The 23,432-nt window shown below is 49.9% G+C and overlaps 1 protein-coding gene across 1 annotated transcript in view; it reads right to left on the bottom strand.

Moving 5' to 3' along the window:
• Window positions 1–5,833: 5,833 nt before the first annotated feature.
• Window positions 5,834–23,432, bottom strand: part of LHX4 (LIM homeobox 4) — a 49,640-nt gene continuing 32,041 nt past the window's right edge. Inside the window, exons 3-6 of the mRNA XM_008572942.1 lie at window positions 14,647–14,849; window positions 9,523–9,677; window positions 8,981–9,152; window positions 5,834–6,769 (exon numbers count right to left, since the gene is read on the bottom strand). Of these exons, the coding sequence (XP_008571164.1) occupies window positions 6,375–6,769; window positions 8,981–9,152; window positions 9,523–9,677; window positions 14,647–14,849 (925 nt within the window). The 3' untranslated portion in view covers window positions 5,834–6,374. The remainder of the gene's footprint in view (window positions 6,770–8,980; window positions 9,153–9,522; window positions 9,678–14,646; window positions 14,850–23,432) is intronic.

Genomic DNA, 23,432 nt, shown 5'->3' with positions numbered 1-23,432 from the left:
CTAGGTTTGATCAATGCTCCCTGCACAGCCAGGCAAAGGGACTTTATGTGAATTTCCCTAACAACCACCCAAGGGACTGGGCAAGCGAAGAAAAAAGAATGTTTCTGTGTACAGCACCTCCCATATTCCACCAACACCCCTGCTCCCACCTGATGCTCTCATCTTCTCCACCCTTCCTTTGTACATAACCCAGTAAGATCTTTTGCCCTTCTCACCCTAACAAAATACTTAACACAGGAGATGATTTTGGCAAAGGACCATAATCTCTCTCCTTGACAGCAGAGCTTTGGGTTGACACTGAAAGACCTTTTATCCTTCTGAGAATCTCACTGGGCACCCTGCCTGGGAGGAAGTCTCTTTCCTGTTTAACCAGGTAGACTTTGGAGTACAAAGTGCATCCAGGACTTAGACTAAGTCACAACAATCTGGTGGCAGCATTAGACAGAGAACTCAGAGGCCGAGAGCCCAGCCTCCTACATTGTACCTAAGCAAGTCGTTGTGTATAGCACTTCAAAAAAAAAAAAAAAAGTCTCTGCCCAGGAAAGGAGGGAAAAAAAGAGAAAGGGGGGGGGAGTAAGCCACACACAAAATGAGATGGCACAGAAGTTGGCACTGCCACTTCTCGGAATACTTCACCAAGTACTCCAAGGTAACTAGTAGCTAAACACGTGATGAATTAGTTTTTCCTGCCCATTCTCCCCAGCCAGACTGTCAGCACTGGTGAATAGAACTTTCTGTAATGATAGAAATATTTTCTGTCTTTGTTGTCCAAATACAGTAACCACTAGCCACATGTAGCTACTGAGCACTTGAAAAGTGGCTAGTGCGAGGAACTACATTTTTAGTCTTATATTAATCAATTTAAATTTGTAAGCCACACACAAAATGAGATGGCACAGAAGTTGGCACTGCCACTTCTCGGAATACTTCACCAAGTACTCCAAGGTAACTAGTAGCTAAACACGTGATGAATTAGTTTTTCCTGCCCATTCTCCCCAGCCAGACTGTCAGCACTGGTGAATAGAACTTTCTGTAATGATAGAAATATTTTCTGTCTTTGTTGTCCAAATACAGTAACCACTAGCCACATGTAGCTACTGAGCACTTGAAAAGTGGCTAGTGCGAGGAACTACATTTTTAGTCTTATATTAATCAATTTAAATTTAAATAGCCACATGTGGCTAGTAGCTACTATATTGGTCAGTGTAGCTCTGTGTGGATCTTCCCTTCAACCAAACAGAATAGTCACTAATGGAAAAAGCACACTCTGGTATTTTCCATGATGGAATCCGAGCTCTAAAGATATGCTGTGACTTTAATTTTTTTCAGAATTTTTTAAATGAAAAAGTCTCTGTTGCTCTTTGTATTCCAGCTAAACTACAGGGCCTGCACACTAATGAAGCCTCCTGCAAAAAACCTGATTGGAGATTTTCCTAGAAAATGCTTGTCCAGAAGCCCCAATGACTCTGATGAGGTGTTTCTATCCTTTTGTCCACCTCTCACGCAAATATAGATATGTGTGAAAGACATTTAAAATGCAACAGGACAAACAGTAACTAAAAATTATCAGTCAACAGATTTCTTTTCTGCCCATTCCTTACATTTAGGAGCAAAGGATTGTGTCCCAGGAGATTCTATTTAAAAAAGCAGGGAACCACCTCTAATTAATCCTTTATTAAGTAGTTTGGTATTTCATGGCTGTAAGCAGTTCCGGCATTGAGTTGTGTTTTTGGTTTCCTTTTGGAGATGAAAGGATCCCATGTAAGCTCAGCTTTTTATTCTATTTATGTCAAGAGAAAAAAACTTCCAGAGAACCAAATGAAAAGCAAGACACATCGGCTTCCAAAGAATTTCCATATTTATTTTACATAGTTTTACCGTACACATCTCATGCCAACACACAGGAGGCATATACAAACAAACGCACCAGCTTATGTTTTCCAAAGTCACGTGGCAATAAATAAGGATGGGTGGGTCCTTTTTTTTTTTTTTTTTCCTCCAGGAAATAGGACTTCATTTGTTTTTAACTGTACAAAATTTACACTGCGAAGGATGAGGGCAACAGTCCAGAACTTGGGGGATCTGGGGCTTTGAGGTCTGAATGCAAGCTCAGAGCAACGTCTGGGATCCTGCAGCCCTGAGCCTGCTTGTTTGGCTGAACACAGTCCTCAAGTGGGAAAGAACAATGTGATTCTTGTCTCTAGATGGGCAACAGATGAGAGTGGGGGTGTCCTTCCTCTGTCCACCTGTGCTCTGCCTCCCTAAGCAAAGGAATGCTTGGCGCACCTCCCAACCTGCAGCTGTCTCCTCACCAGAGCTAGCAGCATGAAACTGTGCTTTTAGTGTGGTCCTACCAAGCAGAGTGTGGATGGGATGACTTTGCTGAGCTCTCTCTTTTTGGCTCCTGTCACTGTGTTAGAGCAGTTGGAGCAACTACTGCAAAAAGGGCCAATTGACCAATCCAAGAAAGAGAGAGCCAGTGATGTGCTTTTTATTTAGCTTTCAGCATGCCCAGAGCCCTTCAGCAGCAGGCAATAAAACAAAACTCATTTCGGCTTAATTGAATTTTTCTTCATCTCACAGTCTCCAATTTTTAAAGTGCTATGTTTAAAAATGAGCCTCCTCATGCCTTCCAGACCCTGCTGGCTGAGGAGGTATGGTCATTATTTCCACGGTTATAACCGAGGTGTCAGTCGTGACGTGTGAGAGGGGCTGGGTGGGCGTGCAGGTGCTGGATAGTACAACACACAGCTATTGCTAATCGGAAGCCTTGAACCCCCTCTTGCAAGGAGGCAGTTAGTTCAACATAACCAGCTTGAGCTTCAGAGATGGGAATGTCTTTTGTTCTATAGATTTCTTATACTTTCTTGCAAAGTGAACTTAATGAAGACGATCTAATGGCCCTCAATTATCTCATTAAATTTCATGTTTTACATTGGCAAAAAAACAAAAAAAACTTTTAAGGACACCATCAAATGCTTATGTCTTAATTTTGTTGTCTCTCCCTGGTGTTTCACTGTACAGGAACTTTGCAGGAACTTTCAATATGGTCGTTGATTTTCATTTTACATTAGATTTGTAAGTATCAGATGAGGCAAGAAAGAGAAAGCACAAAGACTGAAAGGAATTTGCTTGAGGCCGCGCAGCAAGTCCTTGATGGGCCAAGAACCACGCTTCCCAAAATGTGATTTACCCTTTGAGCCAGCTTAGTCCTTAGATTTGGTATTTCTTCCATGGTTTTATTACTTTCCAGCAAATATAGATTCCTGCATGAGGTTCCTATTTTTGCTTATATCAATTACCACTGAAAACTTGGGGAGGAGGGAGGGCAGTTATTAATTTGCTCCTGGATTCAGAATCTTCCTACCATAAAGTCTATCAGCCCGGCACTGCAGATAATGGTTGCTAGTAAATTGCTCTCTCAGAGGCAAGGACAGGTCCAAATATTGTAAATGCCTCTAGAAGGTGTCATTTCATTTTAAAAATTCATCTATGTCATTTTAGCAAGGGGGTGATCAGCTGCCATGTAGCTAGCACATTATACCCCCGTAAGAAACTACTAAGCAACAGAGTACCTCCAAAAGAATCTAAAGGTAATGTCCTGTTCTTCTCCATCTCTGAACCACAAAAGAGCCAAGAAACAGTCTTGGCATGCAATGGCTTATTAGTGGCACCACCCCATCTGTAATGCTGACCCCACTTGCAGGCAGATCCACTTAAAATCTGAGACCTATTGTGGCTGTGCTTCTAAATAGGCACAGTGTTTGCTGCTTTCTGGGGAGGTGGCTCTGGGGAATTTAAATAAAGCTCTCCCGGCTTTCTGGTCAGTGCTCTCTCAAGAGCATTTCCAGCTAGCTTGTCCCACTGTAACCAAAGAAGCTACTACCAACATTAACTACACTGCTCACTGAGTTCCTCAAGGGACTTCTGGTATTAGTGTGAATGAGGAAGGCGTCCCCATTCTTCCACCATTGAATTAGGAATGAGTATGATTAACTTGCTTACAAAAAAAACCAAAAACAAAAACTGGTCAACTTACACTGATCTTAAACAGTGCTACACAGAGGGAGGGTGCCTCATTTAAATAGCCTGCTTTCCCCCTATTATACTCACCAAAAATATGACATGCCTCTGAAATCCCATGAGATACTAAGTCAGATAGTCAAGCTGAGACAGTGATATTGGTGGGACAGCTTTTCAGCTTGTTCGTTGCCCATCGTAGCTTTTCTCCTGTGTACTGTGAGCAGCCTGCTAAGAATGGTATATTTAAGAAGCTGTCCTCCAAAAAGATGGTTGCATTTTCCTTTGCTTTACATGGCTTCTTAATTTGCAATCGTATCTCCATCCCCACCCCAATGCTCACATTACTGGGGGATTCCCAATAGCACAGAATTGGATAGGAGCAACACGCCATCAACCATAAACATGGATCCTCAAGAAAAAAGTTTACATTTGCAGACTCCCCAAGCAAAAATCACAACAATTACAGCACACCAAAAAGCAGGGGTATGCTACAAAATTGATCAAAGAAAAGTTGGCCTGAAGGCTGATCCAGGAATTTACTGATTAGCTTAATTGAAAGTTTAATTGAACTTAGTTTGTCTGGAAAGGGGCTTACAAAAGATGAATTGGACAAAGAGCAACTGTTTATTTCTTCCTTCAGTCTGCCTACCACATGCCTTAATCTCTGCAGTCCTCAAAGCGTTATCAACCATTTACAGAAGGAAGAGACCTCAGGGTCTCTGGCCCCTTCATTTCATGTGAAAGAAGGGCAGGGCCTTCTCACCTTTCCTACTCTGCTGATCTCTTTTTAAGATAACAGGAGGCCGGAAGAAGCAAAGCTCTGTTTCCCAAGGGGACGGGAATAAATTCCAGCTGGCTAAATTCCAGTTTGCACCTGAAAAGCTTCCTGATGGCCAGATATGGGATACATAAGGTAGGAGCTGCAGCGCCATTCATGACGGTGTTTCCCACAGAAGTGCAGTCTGCCTCAGGGGTGGCAAGCTGCCCTTGCCTCAGGCTCAGTGAGGTGCTATTGCAAACCCACAGGCAGAGAGTCCATGTACTGCCCCTGGTCAGAGGGCTCTGGCTTTCTGAGCATGGGACTGGAGGCCAGGGAATGGCATGAATCCAGCCAGCAACCCAGAGAGATGCAGCCTAAGGACTACTTGGAAGATTTTGGACAATTTTAGGGCTGCTCCCCCAATTATTCCTCCCAACCAAGGTAGGCCAAAAAAGCATTGCTAGTTCCTGGAAGTGGCCAAGACTGCCTTCCAATTGAGTCAGCCAGTACGGCAGATAAAGCTTTCATTTTTAAGAGGGATAGCAGGAGTAGACTTGCAAACTCATCCAAACCAACTCCCTCAAAACAGACTCGCAAATGTCATTTTACCCTCCAAGGATAGAGAACTCTGGGAGCCTGGCATCTGCCCATTTTGCTAACCAGACTGCATGTTTGGAATCCAAATGTGCCTACAAATGGTTTCACTGATTGTCCTTGTGTTCTCTCCATATTTCAGCATTGATCATTTTGTAACCCACAGACTGTCTTGTGGAATAAATGATACAAGAAAATTAAAAAGGCACATTGTGCACCAAGGGGACTCATTGGGCAGTCTGTGATGGTGGTCCAGGGTCACTCTGCTCCAGCCTTAGAGTCACCTGCAATGAAAACCACTTCTTGCCATCAGGGATTCTATGATATAGATGGATTTCTTAAAAACTGATTAATATTCTCTGGTTTATACATCCAGGTAGGAAAGAATTCAAATAGCAAAAAAAAAGGAGAGGGCATATTTTTCACAGCAAAAAAAAGGAGGGGGCATATTTTCAGTATCAAACTGTGGCCATTAAAGACCTTTAGTAACTAACTTTTTTATTTTGAAAATCAGGGTTCAATAAGGAGAGTCCAGAAATTATTTTATTATACTCAAGGGCCATGATGCCTCTACCTCAGGAATCTTGGTTCTGCAGAGACCAGTGGTTTGGGAGGCATCGTGTGAGATGCACCAGTTGGAACAGAGTTCCCGAAGGCCAAGGGAGCCTGTCACAGTCACCTCATGCTACCAAAGCACTGAGCAGCCAAAGCCTCTAAGCAGGGCAGGAGGGGAGAGAGCCCACAAGCCAGCATCCCTAGAGCTCTAGGCTATACCCCTGGGCTGTGTTGTGAGCTGAGGCTGCTCTCCCACCAGCTCCCCAAGAAAACAATGCCCTAGTGTGGTCTCACAGCCTTCTAGGAATCCGCGGAGGATTTCCATTGAAAATAATGGAAATTCACATTGGCGCACTTTTGATCCTTAAAAGGCAAGTCTCTTTTGATCCTTGAAGATATTCTCTCAAGCCAGGAGGACAGGTAGGGTGGGGAGGAGAGAAGTTTAAAAAGGAGGATGATCCATTTCATCGAGCCAGGAGGCTGGGCTAGTTGGAAAGTCGGGGTAGCCTACACTGCTTCCTGTGGAGATGTCAGAGGTGGGTCCCCCAGCCATGGCTCTCAGCGTCTGGCTCACTCCCTGCCCTGCATGAGCAATGATGCCCAGATTACTGTCCACCGTGTAATCCAGCCCATTGAGCAAAGGAGCGTGAGATGGCAGGGACGATGTGGAGGATGGAGACTGGGGGATTCCATAGGGGCTCCCATCCCTCAAGTCCTGATAGGATTGTCCTGTCCCGTCCATGGAGAAGCTCCCATTCATTAACTGTCCGCCTGTAACGTCCCCCACGTTGCCATAAATCCTATTGGTGTGGCCAAGTTCTGAGAGAATTTGATCCTCTGTGGACAAAAGAACGGAGATTTATTGTCAGCTGCCAGGACTCCGGTGGTCCCCTGCTCTTCACAACCCAGGATACACATGACCAGGGAAGAAGCCCAAGGGTGGCAGCTGCCTCGCTGCCAAGCATGGATCAGACACCAACATGTCAGCCTGACATCCAGAGACCAACCTGGGTCAAGGGGAAAAGCAGAAGCATCGCCTGTGGAGACTAAATGCCCAGGTCCCAGAGGGCTGGACACATGTTTGGTGAGCTTCTCGGTCCCTTATGGCTCCTGAACTACACCTAGGAGTATGAATGCCCAGGGTTTGGGGGGTCATATGCATCTGCGTCGCAAGTGGAAACTGTGCTGATGAGATTTACTCTGAAAGCTTTTAAGCTGAAATAAGTGCTCAGTTTAAATGGTTGGGAAACAAGCAGACTAAGTGGTAAGGGCAGCTGAGAACCACTATCACACATGCACAAAATCCTTCTGGTCGACCTGGACAGAGGCGCAGCACCACAGGACTTGTTTCTCTCTATGCAGTAAGCTTCACTGGGGACAAAGAACCGACTTGTTTCGGGCAAATGGATCTTCATGTTTCTTAAAGAATTTCATTAAGGGAATCTAATAGAATCTTTGCCACCTGAAAGAATTTCTCTCTCCAACAGAGGTAAGCAGTTTTAGTCTTAGAAAATAAAGGATTATATAATTACCCAGAGAGACCAATGATATGTCTACCCAGGGACCCACCTGCACCCAACAGAAATGAGCTACAAAACAAGACTTAGAAATCCTGTGAGTTCCAGGCATTGATTTCAGCAGCTCAGATGAGATTAAGTGGCTTTCCCAATCCCACTGAGAGGCCCTTAAAGTGAGAATAACGCCCCTGAGCATTATTCTTGTGAGAAGGGCCCACAGACCCTGTGTTTGGCGAGGAGGCTGACCTCCAGGGTCAGCAGGCCTGGGCTGAGATATAGTCCTCTCAGGGCACCGTGTTCCTGGCAGCAGCTTGCTCCATCCTCTGTCCACAAACTTCTTCTATTTCCACTTGGACCTACATATCAATTCCTATATCAGGCCTCCCAGACTCAACTTCAGCGTCCCATCCCTTCTGAGGCCTGCCTGCCCCCTATTTAATCCATGAAAATAAAAAAAAAAGAGGGGAAGCTCATGCCGTTTAAAGGGAGCAGGAAGATGAAGGCTCAGGTCCACTGTAAAATGGCCATGATTTGGCCTTTTGCCTATACCTGTCATCTTATATGACCAGGGCCCTCTGTAGGAGCCATGGGCTCCCTGTGGGGACCGTCATGCTTTTCACGTGTACAAATGTGCTTAGCTTTCCCCAAGCACATCCACAATCAGTCGTGTTCATTGATCGCCACAACATTAATGATGTGGGCAAAGACGTGGTATTCCCCAGTTATAGATAAGGAAACTGAGGCTCAAGAGAAGTGAATTGATTTCATAGAGCCACGATGGAAACCAGGTCTGATCCCCAGTTCAGTACTCTTCCCTTTCCCCCAACAGAAGGCCTTCCGCATTTGAGGACTCAGTAAGTGAGAACAGTTATGGTTATTTGCAAACAACCTGAGGATCCACAACATGCAGTAATTTGCAATTTTGCTGATGCACAAATATGAATATAGCTCATGCTGCAAAGCTTGTGTGCAGGGGACAGGATGAAGTGAGTGGTGGGGGAAGGGATTTCAGAAATGAAGCCAATTCCCCATCTCACATGCACTCACAATATTGATTTCCCAGGGAAAAGGGCCTGTGAGCCTGTCTTCCCCAACACCAGGACAGGAGGAAGGGGTTACTTTAGGGGGCTATGGGAGGTAGGCCAGTGTCCCTGCAAAGGGGAGAAATGCAGGGGAGGGGCTAGGGACACAAGGCTGAGACACTGTCATCGGTTCACAGCTGCCGGGGCTGGAAGGGGTACCCACTGTCAGCAGGAAAGGAGGGGAGGCCTCAGGGCCCCGGGACGGGCCTGGCCAGGTACCGGGCTAGCAGCTTCCAGATCCGGCAGCAGTGCTATCTTGTTTTCTACTTGTCCCATCACGAAGGGCCACTAACATCATCCCCCACCCTCGACTGCAAGTCTTGAGGAAAAGCCTGTGTTCAGGAGGGAGTTGCCAAGGCCTCAAGAAAGATCCCTCCTGCGTGTCAAGGATCACTGGTTCCCAAGGGACTTTCCTAAGGCCTGGGCCTCACCCCTCCAGCCCTGCTCACCTCGGAAGCTCAGCTCACTGTCACTAACCCCACAGTCCTCTGCAGAACTCTCCTTCTCCTGCTTGCTGCCTCCCCGGCTCCTCTTGACGCTCTTATAGAACTGCCCCCAGCGGTGCCGCCCTGCGTCCTTCTTCAGCCGCTTCTCCTTGGCCCTTCTGTTCTGAAACCAAACCTGCCACACAAGCACAAGGGACAAACTCAGGAGATGAACACCATGACCCAGAGCCCCCAGGACTCTTAGGGCAGGTGGCTGGAAATGGGCTGAAGCCTCAGTAGAGTGCAGGGCCGGAGTGTGATGTGCCTGCTTGTCCCTCTGCCTGGGCTACAGAACTCTGGCTCCACTTCTGGCAAACACGCCACCATCACAGCCGTGAGCCCACCTCCCCAGGTGGATCAGTGACAGCCCTCCCAAGGTGATGGCCCTTATGCTCCCTAGGCCTCCAGCAGGTGGAGGGCGTGGACACAGGGTCTGGCTCAGAACAGTGTCCAACCCGTCCCAGGCCTGGGATCCCCTGAGGGCAAAGGTGCCCTGGCTGTCTCACCTGTACGACCCTCATGTCCAGGCCTGTCTCTGAGGAAAGCTGCTCCCTGACATGCCGGGCAGGCTTGGGGGAGTTCTTGTAAGCGTTCTTCAACGTCTCCAGCTGCTTCGCTGTGATGGTGGTCCGGGGCCGCTTCGCACCTGCTTCCGAGTCATCTGTGAGGAAAAGCACTTCTTGCTGGGTTCAGTCCCCCTGACGCAGCAGCCACCTCCCCCCAACACACCATGGGAGTCCTCCTGCTCTGGGCAGGGCAGGGGGAAGAATGGTGGACATCAGAGGGGAGTGGTCCTGACCCCGTGCAGCCAACTCCTGCCCCTCAGGCCTTCCCAAGTCACTAGAAAGTGAGGACCACTGTCCTCTTTCCTCCCCTGCAAGTCCTGCCACATAGAAGCCTTTCATCAGATGGAACATATAGGATTCCACGCATTTCCCTGTCATGACAAACATCCTCGTGAGTGAGTCATTGCCAGGGTGGTGAAGGTCAACGGCCAGAGTGAGGCCGGTGCTCTGAGCTGCCCCCAGATGCCCCTGACACTGTCTCATCAGGAGCCTCCCAGTCCCCCACAGCCACGGCCACGCTGCCTTTGCCACGGCCCTCCAGGCGCATGGCTCGGGTGGGCGCAACTCATTTGTCGTCCAAGGAGTGTTCATAAAGTATGGGTCAGAACCCATTAGTGGGTTGTAAAGTCAATTTAGTGGATCAACACTAAAAGAGGAAACTAGATGGATAGGACAGGATAGGATAGATGAGGGCAAGTATTGTTTCATGAAAACTGTTTAGTTTTCACCATTTGAACGTGTGTAATCAGTTGAAACGTAAAATGAGTTTTTACTGTGGGTCAGAGTCAAAATTTGTTGACAAACACTGATCTGGGCTGGCTGGTTAAGTCACTTGGTTAGATTGCAGTGTTATAACACCAAGGTCAAGGGTTAGGATCCCAGTGTTGGCCAGCCACCAAAAAACCCCACTGATCTAAGGAGTGTTGGGGGCAACACACGGATGGATCAACACAAAGTCTTCGGTGGATTTTTGAGTGGCTGAGCCTCAAGCTCCTGTTGGTTAAAGGCTGGTCTGTTCCATTCAGAGCCAGGCACAGAGAGAGGCACCTGGGTGTGTCCAGTCACACAGTCAAGTGTAAACGGGGGTGGGGGGTCCTCTCCCAGCTCTCGGACTTAACCACCCTTCTCTGCACAGCACCGTTAAGAGGAACAAAGAATAAAGTCGGCAGCCAGGTCCCTTGCTCCTCAGTTCTCTGTGTTCCCTCTCATGTGTGTCCTTTCAAGTGTCTCTGCTACATTCCTGCCTTCGTCCCTGTCTTTTCTCCTTCCCTCCCATTCAAAAAACCCTCTATTTGGAACAACAACAGCCAACATTTATCAAGCACTTCCTAGGTACGGGTGTTGACTAGGAACTTTACATACACTCATCCTCATGACTCTAAAAGGTTCTCCTTGAAGTCAGAGGGCCCAGGATCAACACTCTTGTTGAGTGAGTGACTTGGGCAAGTAACCTCCCCATCTGAAGCTGGGGGCAGCAGCGCGACCCTGCAAGCAGTGGAGGCCGTCCTAGGAATTAAGTGGTGTGCAGCGACTACACTTGTGCACACAGGTAGCCACACAGAGAGTGGGGCTGAAGGCCAGTGCCCTCTCTTTTCCTTGGGCTGTTCTCTTCTCCAGCAGAGCCACTGTCATCCCATAACACTTGCCACCCAGCTCCCTCCCTGGAGGTCCCAACCCAAAGAGGGGGCATTCCAGAGCCCCCACAGCAAAGACTGCATTACTTAGACAGTCACTCCAAAAGATTGATGAAAACCTCCACAATTTCTTCACTTTCAATTTTGTAATGAGGAGTCAATTCCTTCTGTCCATATTTATAGAGTTTACAGAATGACAATGTTTGCTGCAAATCTGAGTTATGCAAATATGAAACAGTGCAATTTAAAAATATGTATAGTCTTTATATATAAAATTTGAAATAATGAAATCACCAGAAATGTTTTAATTCATCGAGAATCACTTAATCTCAAAATATCTTGACCTAGTGAATTGGAAATTATTTTCACCACAGCCCGATGGCAGCGCCACTGGGATAGACCCCGTCATCCTGGTTAGTGGCCCGTGGGTTCCGCATGCTGCTTACGTGCACAGGACTTTCTTCTCGCGATTATGGGGACTAATACGCTGTTATTTTAACATTCGCTGTTATTATAATTTAAAATCTTTTTTATATCCTATAACAATGTCATCCAAGTGTTCATTAAGTAGCAGTGGCAGTGCTCATGCTGAAAAATGTACCCAAAAATCAATAACTTTGGTACGGAAGTTAGATGTGATAAAACGCTATGAGGAAGGCCAAGCAAGACCATGATACCCTGGGCTGTTAATTTAGGAGAGAGCATTCTGCAAGGTATTAGAGATAATGCTGAGAAAATAAAAAGTAGCATTAAGGCAAAGATACACCACATCAGTCAAGGATTTATGTGCTTCCAGAATACATCCCCCCCCCCTCCACTTTTTACATTAATTCCTGTGGGAAAATTAGACTTAAAATATGTTAGTTTTGAATTATGCAGGGTCTCCTAGAACTTGTCCCTGGCATAAAATGCAACCTCGTTATATCTAAAATGCAAACATCCAGGGAGATGGACCAAATGAACAAAATCATTCCCACCAAGGTGCAAATAGCTGGCATTAGATTCTTTGTTTAGCTCGAGGGAGGGTACTACAAGCCTAAAAGAGAGTTGAGAGTAGCAAGGAGAAATTAAAACAACATGAAAGACAGCCAAACGTCCTACACAGACAAACATCCCCTGCTGCACTAGGGATCACTCTGATTGCACAGGGTGGCGTGGCCCCTGCCTTGCTGACAGCCAGAGGCAGGGGGACACCTGAGGAACATGCCCAAAATACTGCGTAACCTCCAACTGCTTTAAAACCCAAAGCACCCCTCACCTCCCTTTTTGCCTTTCTCTTGCACACTGGTCTCACTCCTGTTTAACACCCCATTGCACAAGCCTTATCCTAGTTAAACCTCAGGAAACAGCCCTGTGTGGCGGGTGCTACTGTCCCGCATGTATAGCTGAGACACCAAGGTTCAGCCAGCTACACCACTTGCCAGGGGACCTCCAGGCTTGTGAGGATGGCCATCCAGCCTCTGATGCCAGATCCAGTCCTTTCCATCATCCTACAAAGGCCTGCTATGGTGCAAATCTTCCACCATAACATTATGAGCCCCACAATGTTATTCTTCCCTCCCAGCTAGATTATGACCAGGCTACCTTTATCTCCCTCTTCACAATGCCAGGAGATACCGGGTGAGAGTTCTCAGGCCTCTGACAAGGAGAGCCAGCTGTGGGCCAGGGGGAGGCCGTGCCTTCTTAGTATCTCTGGTGAAGGGCATCAGAGTTCCAAAGGCCTCTGGGTATCTCTGAGTACATCTGCTTTGATGGTTTATCCCTGACAAGATGCCCTAATCTTCTGTGACATCATAATTGACTCCAAAGCAACAGCATGGAGTGAGTTTTGAGGAACCAGAGCAGATTAGTATACTAAGGCAAAGAGCCTTGGAATGGGATTGCAGAGGCCCCAGGTCTCTGGAGGAAGGAGACCAAAGGCCTCTGATCACCCTAAAGGCCAGAGCTGTAGGTTCGGTGGGAGAGGAGGTCTGCAAAAAGAGAGGAAGCCCCTGCCTGGGTACCCCTGCCGCTCCTGCCTCCTGCCACGGCCAAGCTGGCTCCAGCCGGCTCCCCAAAAGAGCCCTGTGAATTTCCTCTGCCTCCGCAGCACCACCCCCTCGCTTCGTTCTGCGTTTATTAAGCAAAAAAAGAATTTCTCCACATATTGATCAGATCTATGTGACATGTGTGTGAGCCCAGGAAAGATCTGGAAAAAGATACATGAAATTGTTATTGCTTTTTTTTTTTTTTTTTTTACAATAGTTACAATTTACTCTACTGACTATTTTCTGTATGGTTCCCAGTTTTCCACTATTTTTTGACTGGAACATGTTACCTTGAGTGTGACATGCTGGGCTAAGAAGAAAGTTGATATATCAGCTTCTTCATGTTGATATTAATGCCCTTATGGTCAACTCATTACACTATGCTTTTCAGTCAACAAAATCTTTATTTCCTTTTCATATGTGCTACTGTATAATCTTTGATAAAAAAAAGTTCAAGTCAAAGGCAAAGGACCTTGATGTTTCATGAATTCATGCATCTGAGATTTCCAGGTTGGGTTTGGCCAAATCCCAAATTCAGAGCCGGGGGATGACACCTCCACCCCTCAGGCACAGGTGTGAGTGAGAAGCCAGAGGTGGGCTGCAGAAGGAAGGAGTTGGGCTTGGCCTTCCTGAGGGGAGCATGGGGGGACAGGTGGTCTGTCTAGGCCCTGGAAAGACCCGGGCTGCCCAAGAACGTGGCATGGAGGGCAAGAACAGCTGCCCGCTGTCCAGGCTAAGGCATGTCTCCCAGGTGAAGCTGCCAGATGCTTCTGCCATGCAGAGAGCTCCTGCTCAGCTGGGGACAATAGCCAGGGGTTGGGGGAGGGGTGCGGTTATATTGTTGAGCTGGCATCTCCCTGAATGTGGCCTGATGTTCTTCCTCTTCATTGGGAAGATGACTGAACACTTGTTCCAGCATCAGGGGCTTCAGAAACATGAGGAATCACCAGCCCTAAGTCACTGCCCTCACGAAGCCCACAGTCTGAGAGGGGAACTAGAACACAACTGACTGAAGTACGAGATGCCTTAGGCCAATGTGTGGGCTCTCACTGACTGCAACTTTCAAGGCAGGGGGATGCTGGGGTAAATATGCACCCTGATATGCAAAACTATGAAGCGACCCTGGTGTCCACTGTAGACAAAGCTCCCAGCCCCATCCCAGGCAAGGAGGCCACCAAGATAATGACAAGGTCCCCAGCTGCTCCTGAGTCTACCATCTATTGTGGGAGAGAGGCGCACTCCCAGTTACCATAACTTGATAATGCTTCCAGAGTCAAAGGGTTGGGTCAAGACCTGGGACCACAGGGCTCCGAGGGGTGGGCCGGGGGCACTCGGACAGATGGGCACCTCAGGCAGAGGGCACGGCCTGAGCAAAGGCCCCCAGGAGGGGCCACACAGTTTACCGTTCTGCTTGGCTGTCTCATAGTCTTCCTTGCACACCAGCCGTCCATCCTCCATGAGGTAGAACTCGTCACCTGTGGCCAGCTGCCGGTTACAGATGATGCAGGCAAAGCAGTGCAGGTGGTAGACGAAGTCCTGGGCCTTGCGCACCACCTGGGTCGGGGGGATGCCCTGCTGGCAGGCTGTGCATTTTGTGCCAAAGCGCCTGTCAGGGCAGCAGGAAAGGATTAGGGTGGTGGGGGGGTCTGGCTTCCTCCCACTTCCCACCAGCTCCTCTCCCATCCCACCAATCCAGGGTCCATGGGCATCAAGCCCCCAGGCCACCCAGAGCTCACCATCTGGTCCTCTCTACCTTGTGGGGCTCTTCAGCCACAAGTGAAGGGGTTGGATTAGAACTAGAGTCTCCAACACCTTTTCCAAGGCTGACATCCCAGGGCTCAAATTGCCTGATTAACACCCATCAATTCACGGGCGGCAGGAGGAGTTTCTAAGTCTCCTCGGCATCAGGCTGTCTCACCTCCACCTCCTGGCTGCGCCTCTTTACGGTGACTCCTGGAGGACCAGCCTCTCGGGGAACTGTGTGTGCCCTTGGGCTGGTATGCATAAAGCACCCAGCAAAACTCCTCTTCCCGTGCTCGCTGCAGAAGGAGGCCCTGCATGGCTGGAGACCTCACGTGCCAGTGTCCACGCTGGTGCTCCAGAGAAAATGCGCTTACTTAGCAGAGCAAGGCTCTCCTGATGGCTTCTCTCTCCTATTCCTCTCCCAATTCCCTCCCCTCCATCCAGCACATAGAAAGCCCTCGTGCCAGCCTCCATCCCCTTCCCATGCATAGCCCTGGGGTGTGATGGGCCAGGATGGGCCCAGGAAGCTGCACTTTCAAGCCGCTGTGGCATTTCAGGGGACAGGGTCTGCGGATCTCAGTTTGAAAAGTGCTGCTTCAGACCTCTCTCTGGTCCACACCTTTCTGGACCAGCACCAAGGCAAAAGGAAACCACTCGCAGCCTCCCTGTGCCAAGGCTGGGAAGGAAGGAGAAATAGACACATTGAAAGTACAGTCCAGGGGCGTCACTTGAACCCTCTCCCAGTTCTGACCACAGAGATAAACAGAGCCACACCAGCGGCTATAGAAGGAGAGGGAAAACTGGGGCCAGTGTAGACACAGGCAGGGAAGATTCTGCTGCAGGTGAGGCTTCCCTGCTCCAGAAGGAGGCGGGAGGGGCCGGGGAAGCAGGGGCAGAGTTTAAAACAGCAATCAACCTAATTATTCATGACATTTCACACAGCAGAACTTTATCTTCTTCAGGATGAAAGACTTCGCCTAATGGATCTGGGGAAGGTTTGATTTTAATGGTCCTTTTAACTAATGCTTATAGGCAGCCTGATTTCCCCTGAAAGGACAGTACATATTTCATCCACATTAATACCAAATAAATTAATTATGGTCATGGCTATCATGATGAATCCCAGATTAATGCAGAATGATGGGTCTCTTATGCAGTAATGACACCTGCTGAGGGGCTACAGGGCCCGGAATAGGCATAGCCAGCTGCGGCTTCAGAAGCCCCCTACCAGGGACGTAGTGGCCCAGAGAGAAGTGTGGGGGAGTGTCTCTATGGCTATATGGGTAACCCCAAAAGAGCCAGGAATCTGGTCCAGGGACTACTCTTCTGAGACAGGTACGGGAAGGGTGTTAGTGTACGAGGCGTGGCTGAGACGTGGCTTGGGAGGAACCCAGACTTTTACAGGAGTCCCAGCCTGAGGTTCAGGATAGGCTTTGTGACCAAGTTGGTGACCAAGTTGTTCCAAATCCTGCCTCAGGACAGAGCCTGGGCTTTCATCAGATTTTCAAAGGGATCGAGGACCCAGAAATGTGGAGTTAATATGTGTTGAATGAAGAAATCAGTGAATAAAGAACGCCACTGGCTAAATCTGAGCATGGAGAACAAAGTATCGAGTGTTCTGTACCTTCCAGAACACAGGTGAGGACCAGGCTTCTCGGCCAGCTGCTGGTTAGCCATGTCGCCTGAATTAAAGAGGAAGATGGGCAGGCCCCCAGCTCCACCCCGCGTGTGAGTGTGCGCATGCGTGTTTGGGGAACAACGGGAGTGTTCTGTACCTTCCAGAACACAGGTGAGGACCAGGCTTCTCGGCCAGCTGCTGGTTAGCCATGTCGCCTGAATTAAAGAGGAAGGTGGGCAGGCCCCCAGCTCCACCCCGCGTGTGAGTGTGCGCATGCGTGTTTGGGGAACAACGGGAAAGGAAGCCTGTATATGTGTTACCAAAGACTGTTTTCAAAAGACCTGCACTTTTTATATCCAGTCCTGGCCAATCCACAAAGCAGGTGTTGAAATGAAACGATGCCTTCACCATGCTCACTGTGAACCCTCCCGATAAACCACCCAAGTCCGGGGGGAATGTCCAGGTCCTTTGCTACAGATGCTGGAGCAGAACAGCTCCAGAGGAGAACTAGACTTTCCCAAAATGCACATCCTATCTTGGTGGCCAAAACAGGGGGACAGAGACCAGAGGCTGAGGGGAGACCCTGGAACAGAGCAAAGACCCCTCAGTGGCCTCTTCCACCCCTAAAAGGCAGACAGGGGCTTTCAGTAACCAGAAGCCCAGTTGACACCAGAGCACCAGAGACATGAAAGATAACGGGGATGTAAATTTAATCTACATACCGACAGTGATTCATGCACGAGGGTGGCAAGTGCACAAGAAAAATGAAAAATAAATGGACTTTCCCACCAGCGTTTTTTAGCCACTGAAGCAATTTTCCTGATTGTGGGATTTATACCGATGGTAAGTGGAAGTTGCCTCTCGTTACCTTTTTCCCCTGTAGCACAGACGAGGGGACCCTCCCTGAGGGAGCCGCATGCACCCCTTTGGCCCAAAGGGCTCCCCCAGTCTGGCCCAGCACTACAGGGCACCCCCAACCCCACCTCCAGTGAGAACCAGTGGACCTGGAATAAGCTGCTGTCCCATGGGGTGTGCATGTGATGAAGACACTGTCCCCAAGTTTCCAGATCTCAGACCAGCCAGAGTCACAGAGGAGAAAGCCGAGGCCTGGCAGGCTGCATAGCTGTCCTGTGACACACGGCCATCATTGTAATTCCCAGGCCCAAGGTGAGATGAAGCTGTGAACTTGGTTGCTACACAAAGAACCAATAGCCCAACCAAATCTGAAGGAGGCTGAGGGTGAGGGTGGAGGCTGGACACTAGCCAAAGAAAGGGGCTTCTGAGGGATTTTCCAGGTAGCACCCCCTTAATACCCACCACCGAGCACCTACTGCGTGCAGGGAGGCCCCACCAGCTCGGATGCACTGTCTGCACCGACCTCACTCGCCAGAAACACAATCGCGCTGATGGGCTCTGCCTGGCCAGGCCTCCAGGGACAGCCAGTCTCCCCAGGGAGAGCAGCTGGGAGGACTCGCTAATGGCTCACATGATTTTCCTCCTTTGGCCAACACCACTAGAAATTCTCTCTTATCCCTGCCCAGCAGGGAGTAGGCAAGCAACAGAGACCCACTGAATGAATGAATGAATGAGTGAACAAATGAGTGAATGACTGTGAGCCTGAAGCAGTCAGGAAAGGATTGGCTCTCAACACAATAATGACAGCTCCTATCAAAAGCCCTTCTGAGAAGGGATTGAGTCCCAGGTTGAAACGAGGCCGGTGGTTTACTAAAACGTGACACTTTCCATCCTGCGTTGTTGTCGTCCCTGCATTCATTCCATGAACGTCTCCCGAGTGCCCAGCCTGAAAGGTGGACATGGTGACGCCTTTTAACAGATGGGAAATGGAGGCTCAGAGGCAGCTCCCATGGGCAGCGAGTGCGAGAACCAGGATTGGGACTGGCTGTTCTGCCACAACACAGTGGCCTTGGTGCCCCTATACCCCAGACTGGACCTTGTGTAGAGGGCCCTGCCCCCCACGCATCCCCAGCTGCCCTGAGCCCCTCACGCGAGGCACCCATCCCTGCAATGCAGGGCTGCCTTGGGCACCTTCACCCCCAGGCATGTTTACCCAACACACCCGACAGGACAGTCACCACCGTCCATGCTCTGATAGCTGGCTCAGGGTTGGGGTGCAGGAAGTGCCCCAGACATCATGGCCGACTCTCACCCTCTGCGCCAGTGCTCGGCCTGAGTACTGTCCGCCCTTTTGCTCTTGACTGGCCTGGCTGGGCCATTCTCGAGTGCAGGGACAAACTAGAGGGTGTCTGGATCCTGTAGAAAGAGAGTGACAGGCAGGTCCTACAGGCACCGAGCCTTCTCAAACCAGGGGCACACAAATCCTACACCAGATGTCTGGCACATTCCTGATTTTAAGTTCTACCCTGCGGTCAGGCCCAGGTAATGTACCATATTTTGGTCACTGAGGGACACTACTAATAAAGGCAGCTCCCACGCACCAGGCACCCACAGTGTGTCCTGCTCTGTGCATGCACGATCTCCCTCCATCCTCACCCCCGGGCCCTCAGCCCACGGCCCATTACCACCCCCTGGAGCAGCCACCACAACCCCAGTACCACCGCTCGGTCCTTGGCGACTTGGCTCCAGGCTTCCCATCACTCCTGTCATCACTCTTGGTGACGTCAATGGCCACGGAGACCATCCTTCCTGCCTCTGCCCTCTGGATTCTTCCACCACTTCTCAGCAGGCATGGCCTCTGCCCTTCCTCAGCGCTCACTGCCAGGTTCTGCCCTAGACCTCGCTGCGACCAGGAACTGCAGCACCTCCAGAAGTCACTTCCCCTCATCCGCCACCTCCTGTCCTGCCCGTGCCCCCAGCACCCTGGCTCCCTCGACTCAGGGACTGCCCTTTTCACTGTGCTTGTCACTGCCCCTCACCCCTCGCTCCCACCCCTGTGGCCTCACTCCCCTCCTAAGGCTCCACTGCCCATCCCGGGAATGCGTCCCCCGCACACCCCTGCCACCCCCTGCCCTCTCTCAGCCGGAAACACGCCACCTTGTTGACGGGGCTCACTCTCGGCTGATGATACGACCTCAGGAGGGCCCTGCACGTGTTCCTGTATTTCCCCAGCGCACTCACTCCCCACCTCCCGGACCCCGGCTCTCTCCAGCCCCGCATCCTCAGCCTCCGCTGGTGGCCCAGCTTCTGATGTCCCAGAGAGAAGAGACGCTCTGGGCAGACCTTCCACACCCCCGCCACTCACCCTCCTCGGCCTCCGCGGGGCACAGGGCACCTTCCTTCTTGCCTAATAAGATTCCTCCAGCAACTGTCCCCTTTGCCTTCCATGTCATTGTCTCCCCTCTCTCTGAGATCCTTCCCATCAGAGCACAGGCATGCCATAATTTCTGCCACTTAAAACCCCCTCTCTCGACCCCGCCACCCCTTCTGTCTACCATACTGCTCCCCCAGAAGAGGGCTCTGCTACCGTCTTCTCTCAAATCCGTTCCCATCAGGCTGCTGCCCACCAGCCAACCAAAACCACCTGATGAGGTCGCCCGTGACCGTGGCATCGCTGAGTCCACGTCAGCGGACGTCTTCCCTGACCTGTGAGCCACACCGCCCCTCAGCATCTCCACATGGAGGTCCAAAGCCAGCGTCCTGATCTTCTCCCACAATCTGCTCCTCCAGGGTCTTCCCCAGCTCAGAGCATGGCAATTTCATTCTTCCAGTTGCTCAGGCCAAAAACCTTGGACACCCCTCACTGATCTGTCGGCAAACCCTGTTGGCTCTACCACAAGTTACATCGAGTGCCGACCACTTCTCACATCTCCTGTGATCACCTGCTCAGAACCTTCCAGTGACTCCCATCTCACTCACGGTCAAAGCCAAAGTTCCTTTAATGGCCGACAAGCCCTACACCTACATTCAGCCCCCACTACCTTTCCCAGCTCACTCCTCCACTCTGCCCCTGCTCACTCCACCCCAGCCACATGGCCTCCTCTGCCTGGAACGTTCTTTCCCTGGATACCTGCCTCGCTTCCTCCTGAGTCCTACAGGTCTCCCCTCAAATGCCACCTTCTCAGGGGAGCATTCCTCGACCACCTCCCCCAGAACTTCCTTTCTCCTCTCCAGAGCATTCATCTCAATAGAGGTATGTGCAAACTGCACGACAGCAGGGACTTCATCTGTTTTGTCATGGCTGAATCCAGCACCTAGAGCAGTGCCTGGCCTGGGACATGTGCTCCGTGGATGTCTGTTGAATAACTAAATGAATGACCCACTCCTATGGTATGCATTAATACATGTTCCCCATTTATAGATGAGGAAACTGAAGGTCAGAGAGTGAGGCAACGTGCCCAAGGCCTCACAGCTAATGAGCAGTGGAGCTGGGGTTTGAACGTGGGACTCTTCCTCAGGGACGCCTCCCTTACTCTTGGCAGTTGATGGGGACTGGCCCAGGCCTCATGTCAGCCTCCCATGTGTGGGAGCTGCCACAGCATGGTGCACCGTCCAGAGGAAACAAAATACCGCACAACTTGATTTTATGCTTTAATTGCTTGGCGGTGATTTACTGCAGGCCGTATATTTTTTTTCCCAGCTGACACTTCCTACATGTATTTCTTTTATCTATCACCACACTTGACAGGTAAGTTGCTGATATTTACTGTTACTGTATGTACCAATATTTCCAACATATATCACCACCCACTCTAAGGCCACGGCTATGTCGTGGGCACATAAAGTTCTGCCTGAGAGTGGCCAGTGTCTTCAGACATAGACTGGAGTCATATTTGGAGAAGGCCTGACACCAAAGAATGTTAGAGACGTGGGTGGTGGGGACATAGCCCCCCTGTCACATGCACACAATCTTACATATACCTTTCTGGCCCACCAGAACTGCCCCACAGTGATCTGCTTCTTATTTGGGTTTTTTTAATAATGTTTTTATTTTCAAAGAGGATTCAACATTATTATTCTGAGATGAATGCTACTGGAAAAGCTTTAGAACCAGTGACCTCCCCCTCATTTAACAGAGGAGGAAACTGGGGCCCAGAGAGGGGTAGTGATTTGCCCAAGATCACACACCTCCATTAGTGACAGAAAAGGGGGTGGAACCCAACTCTCCCTTTCTTCGGCCACATATCTTCTTTCAGGGGACAGATTTGCTTCCCAAGAGGTAATGGGACATGTAGGATCTGACCCCCTTCTACAAGAATCCAGCCCCACCCCGCCCCCATATTTTTGTAAACATGCATCAAGCATGTAATATGCACCAGGCAATTTCATGTGCGTTATCTCATTTAAACCACACAATGGCCCTCGTAGGTAGATATTATTGTTCCGTTCTCCCAGATGGTGACAGGCTTGGGGCAGTCAGCTGACCAGCCCAAGGTTAGTTTCCCTCCCCACTCACTTCCCCCAGCACCTAACCTGCCCTTCTCACTACCGGTTCATCGGCCTCTGCGAAGGTGTTAGGTCACCTGCTACCAAACTACCCTGAGCAGAAGACTCACCCGGGATGCTGGCTTAAAAGCAGAAAAGCCACCCCAGCTCCAGATTCTAGGACCAGAACCCATATTTTTAACACTTTTTAACCCCCATGGGTGACCCTGATGCAGCTGTTGCATGGACCATTCTTTGAGAAATCCTGTGTAACTTACATTCTTAGCCCTCCTGGGGCATCTGCAGGTTGCTTGTGGATTCTCTGAGTCCCAAGAATCTAAGGCCTTATTCTCCAATGGTGGCCTGGCAGACACTGTGGCAATCAGTGGAATGGACATTTGGGGGCAGAGACCCCATCCAGTCCCCCAGGCTAACTGAGTGCACTCACCCATGACATTGGCCAAAGAACCCAACCCTAGTCTGTGGCTTCTCCTCAAAGTGGGGCTTCCAGGGACACAGAAAGATCCCCAGTGACAAACCAGACACTGGCTATGAGGGGCCCCCAGTGTGACCTTAGCCAGAGAATCAGCAGGGGATGAGGTTGACTCATGGGGCCCTGAATGCCGAGCTCAGAAGTTTCAGAAGGCGATGGGAGCAAGAGCTGGGCCTGTCAGGAGGGGCTGCACTGGTTGAAGGAGGGATGGGGAAGACAGTAGTTAGAAAAGCATCAGGCGGTGCAGAGGCACGGCAACAGGCCTGACGGGACAGAGGCAGCAGGAATGGACAGCAAGGGCCTTTTGGAGGTGGGATCCCTATAACTTGGCACCTAATGGCCAGGGTTGGGTGTGAAGGAGAGAGAAGGGGGCTTGCTGCTGCTGGCGGGTGTGTTTTGCCTGGGGTAAGAGAGCACTGCCCCTCATCTCCCACTCCCATGTCACCCAGATCCCACTTTGCTTGAGGACCCCATTTCCACAGCCCAGAGGCATCTGACTCCCAAGTTGATTTGCAACTATTTGGTTCAAAACAGATTCCCCCAAGCCAGAAAAGTCCCTGAGACAGGGTTTCCACAGATGTCAGGAGGCCTTCGCCTGGGAGGTGGCAGCTGAACGGGAGTGCTTGGGGCAGGCAGACAGACAATCCGAGGCCTCATCCCCACCTGATATACTGTCCCTCGGGAAACTGCTGGGCTAAGTAATTGCTTCTGCTTTGATTACAGGCCGTCACAAATAACTGGGGGCCTGGTCCCACCAGTGTGTTTGAGTCTTACAAATGCCCACATACATAGCCACTATCTGGACCACCTGATCGTTACCTTAAAAGGTTTAATTTGCTTAGTGAGGGAATTAGACTATAAACTATTCAGGAATTATGGAAAGTCACATGTCAAAGAGACCCTCCTCCTGGGGTTCCTTAAACACATCTAGCTAGAGCACCATGTGTGTGTGTGTGTGTGTGTGTGTGTGTGTGTGTGTGTGTGTGTGTGTGTGT

The sequence above is a fragment of the Galeopterus variegatus genome, unplaced genomic scaffold (assembly GCF_000696425.1).
Source record: "Galeopterus variegatus unplaced genomic scaffold, G_variegatus-3.0.2 Scaffold850, whole genome shotgun sequence".
Classification (NCBI taxonomy): domain Eukaryota; kingdom Metazoa; phylum Chordata; class Mammalia; order Dermoptera; family Cynocephalidae; genus Galeopterus; species Galeopterus variegatus.
Note: the sequence above shows the minus strand (reverse complement) of the source record. Positions and strands in the feature narration are given on the sequence as shown.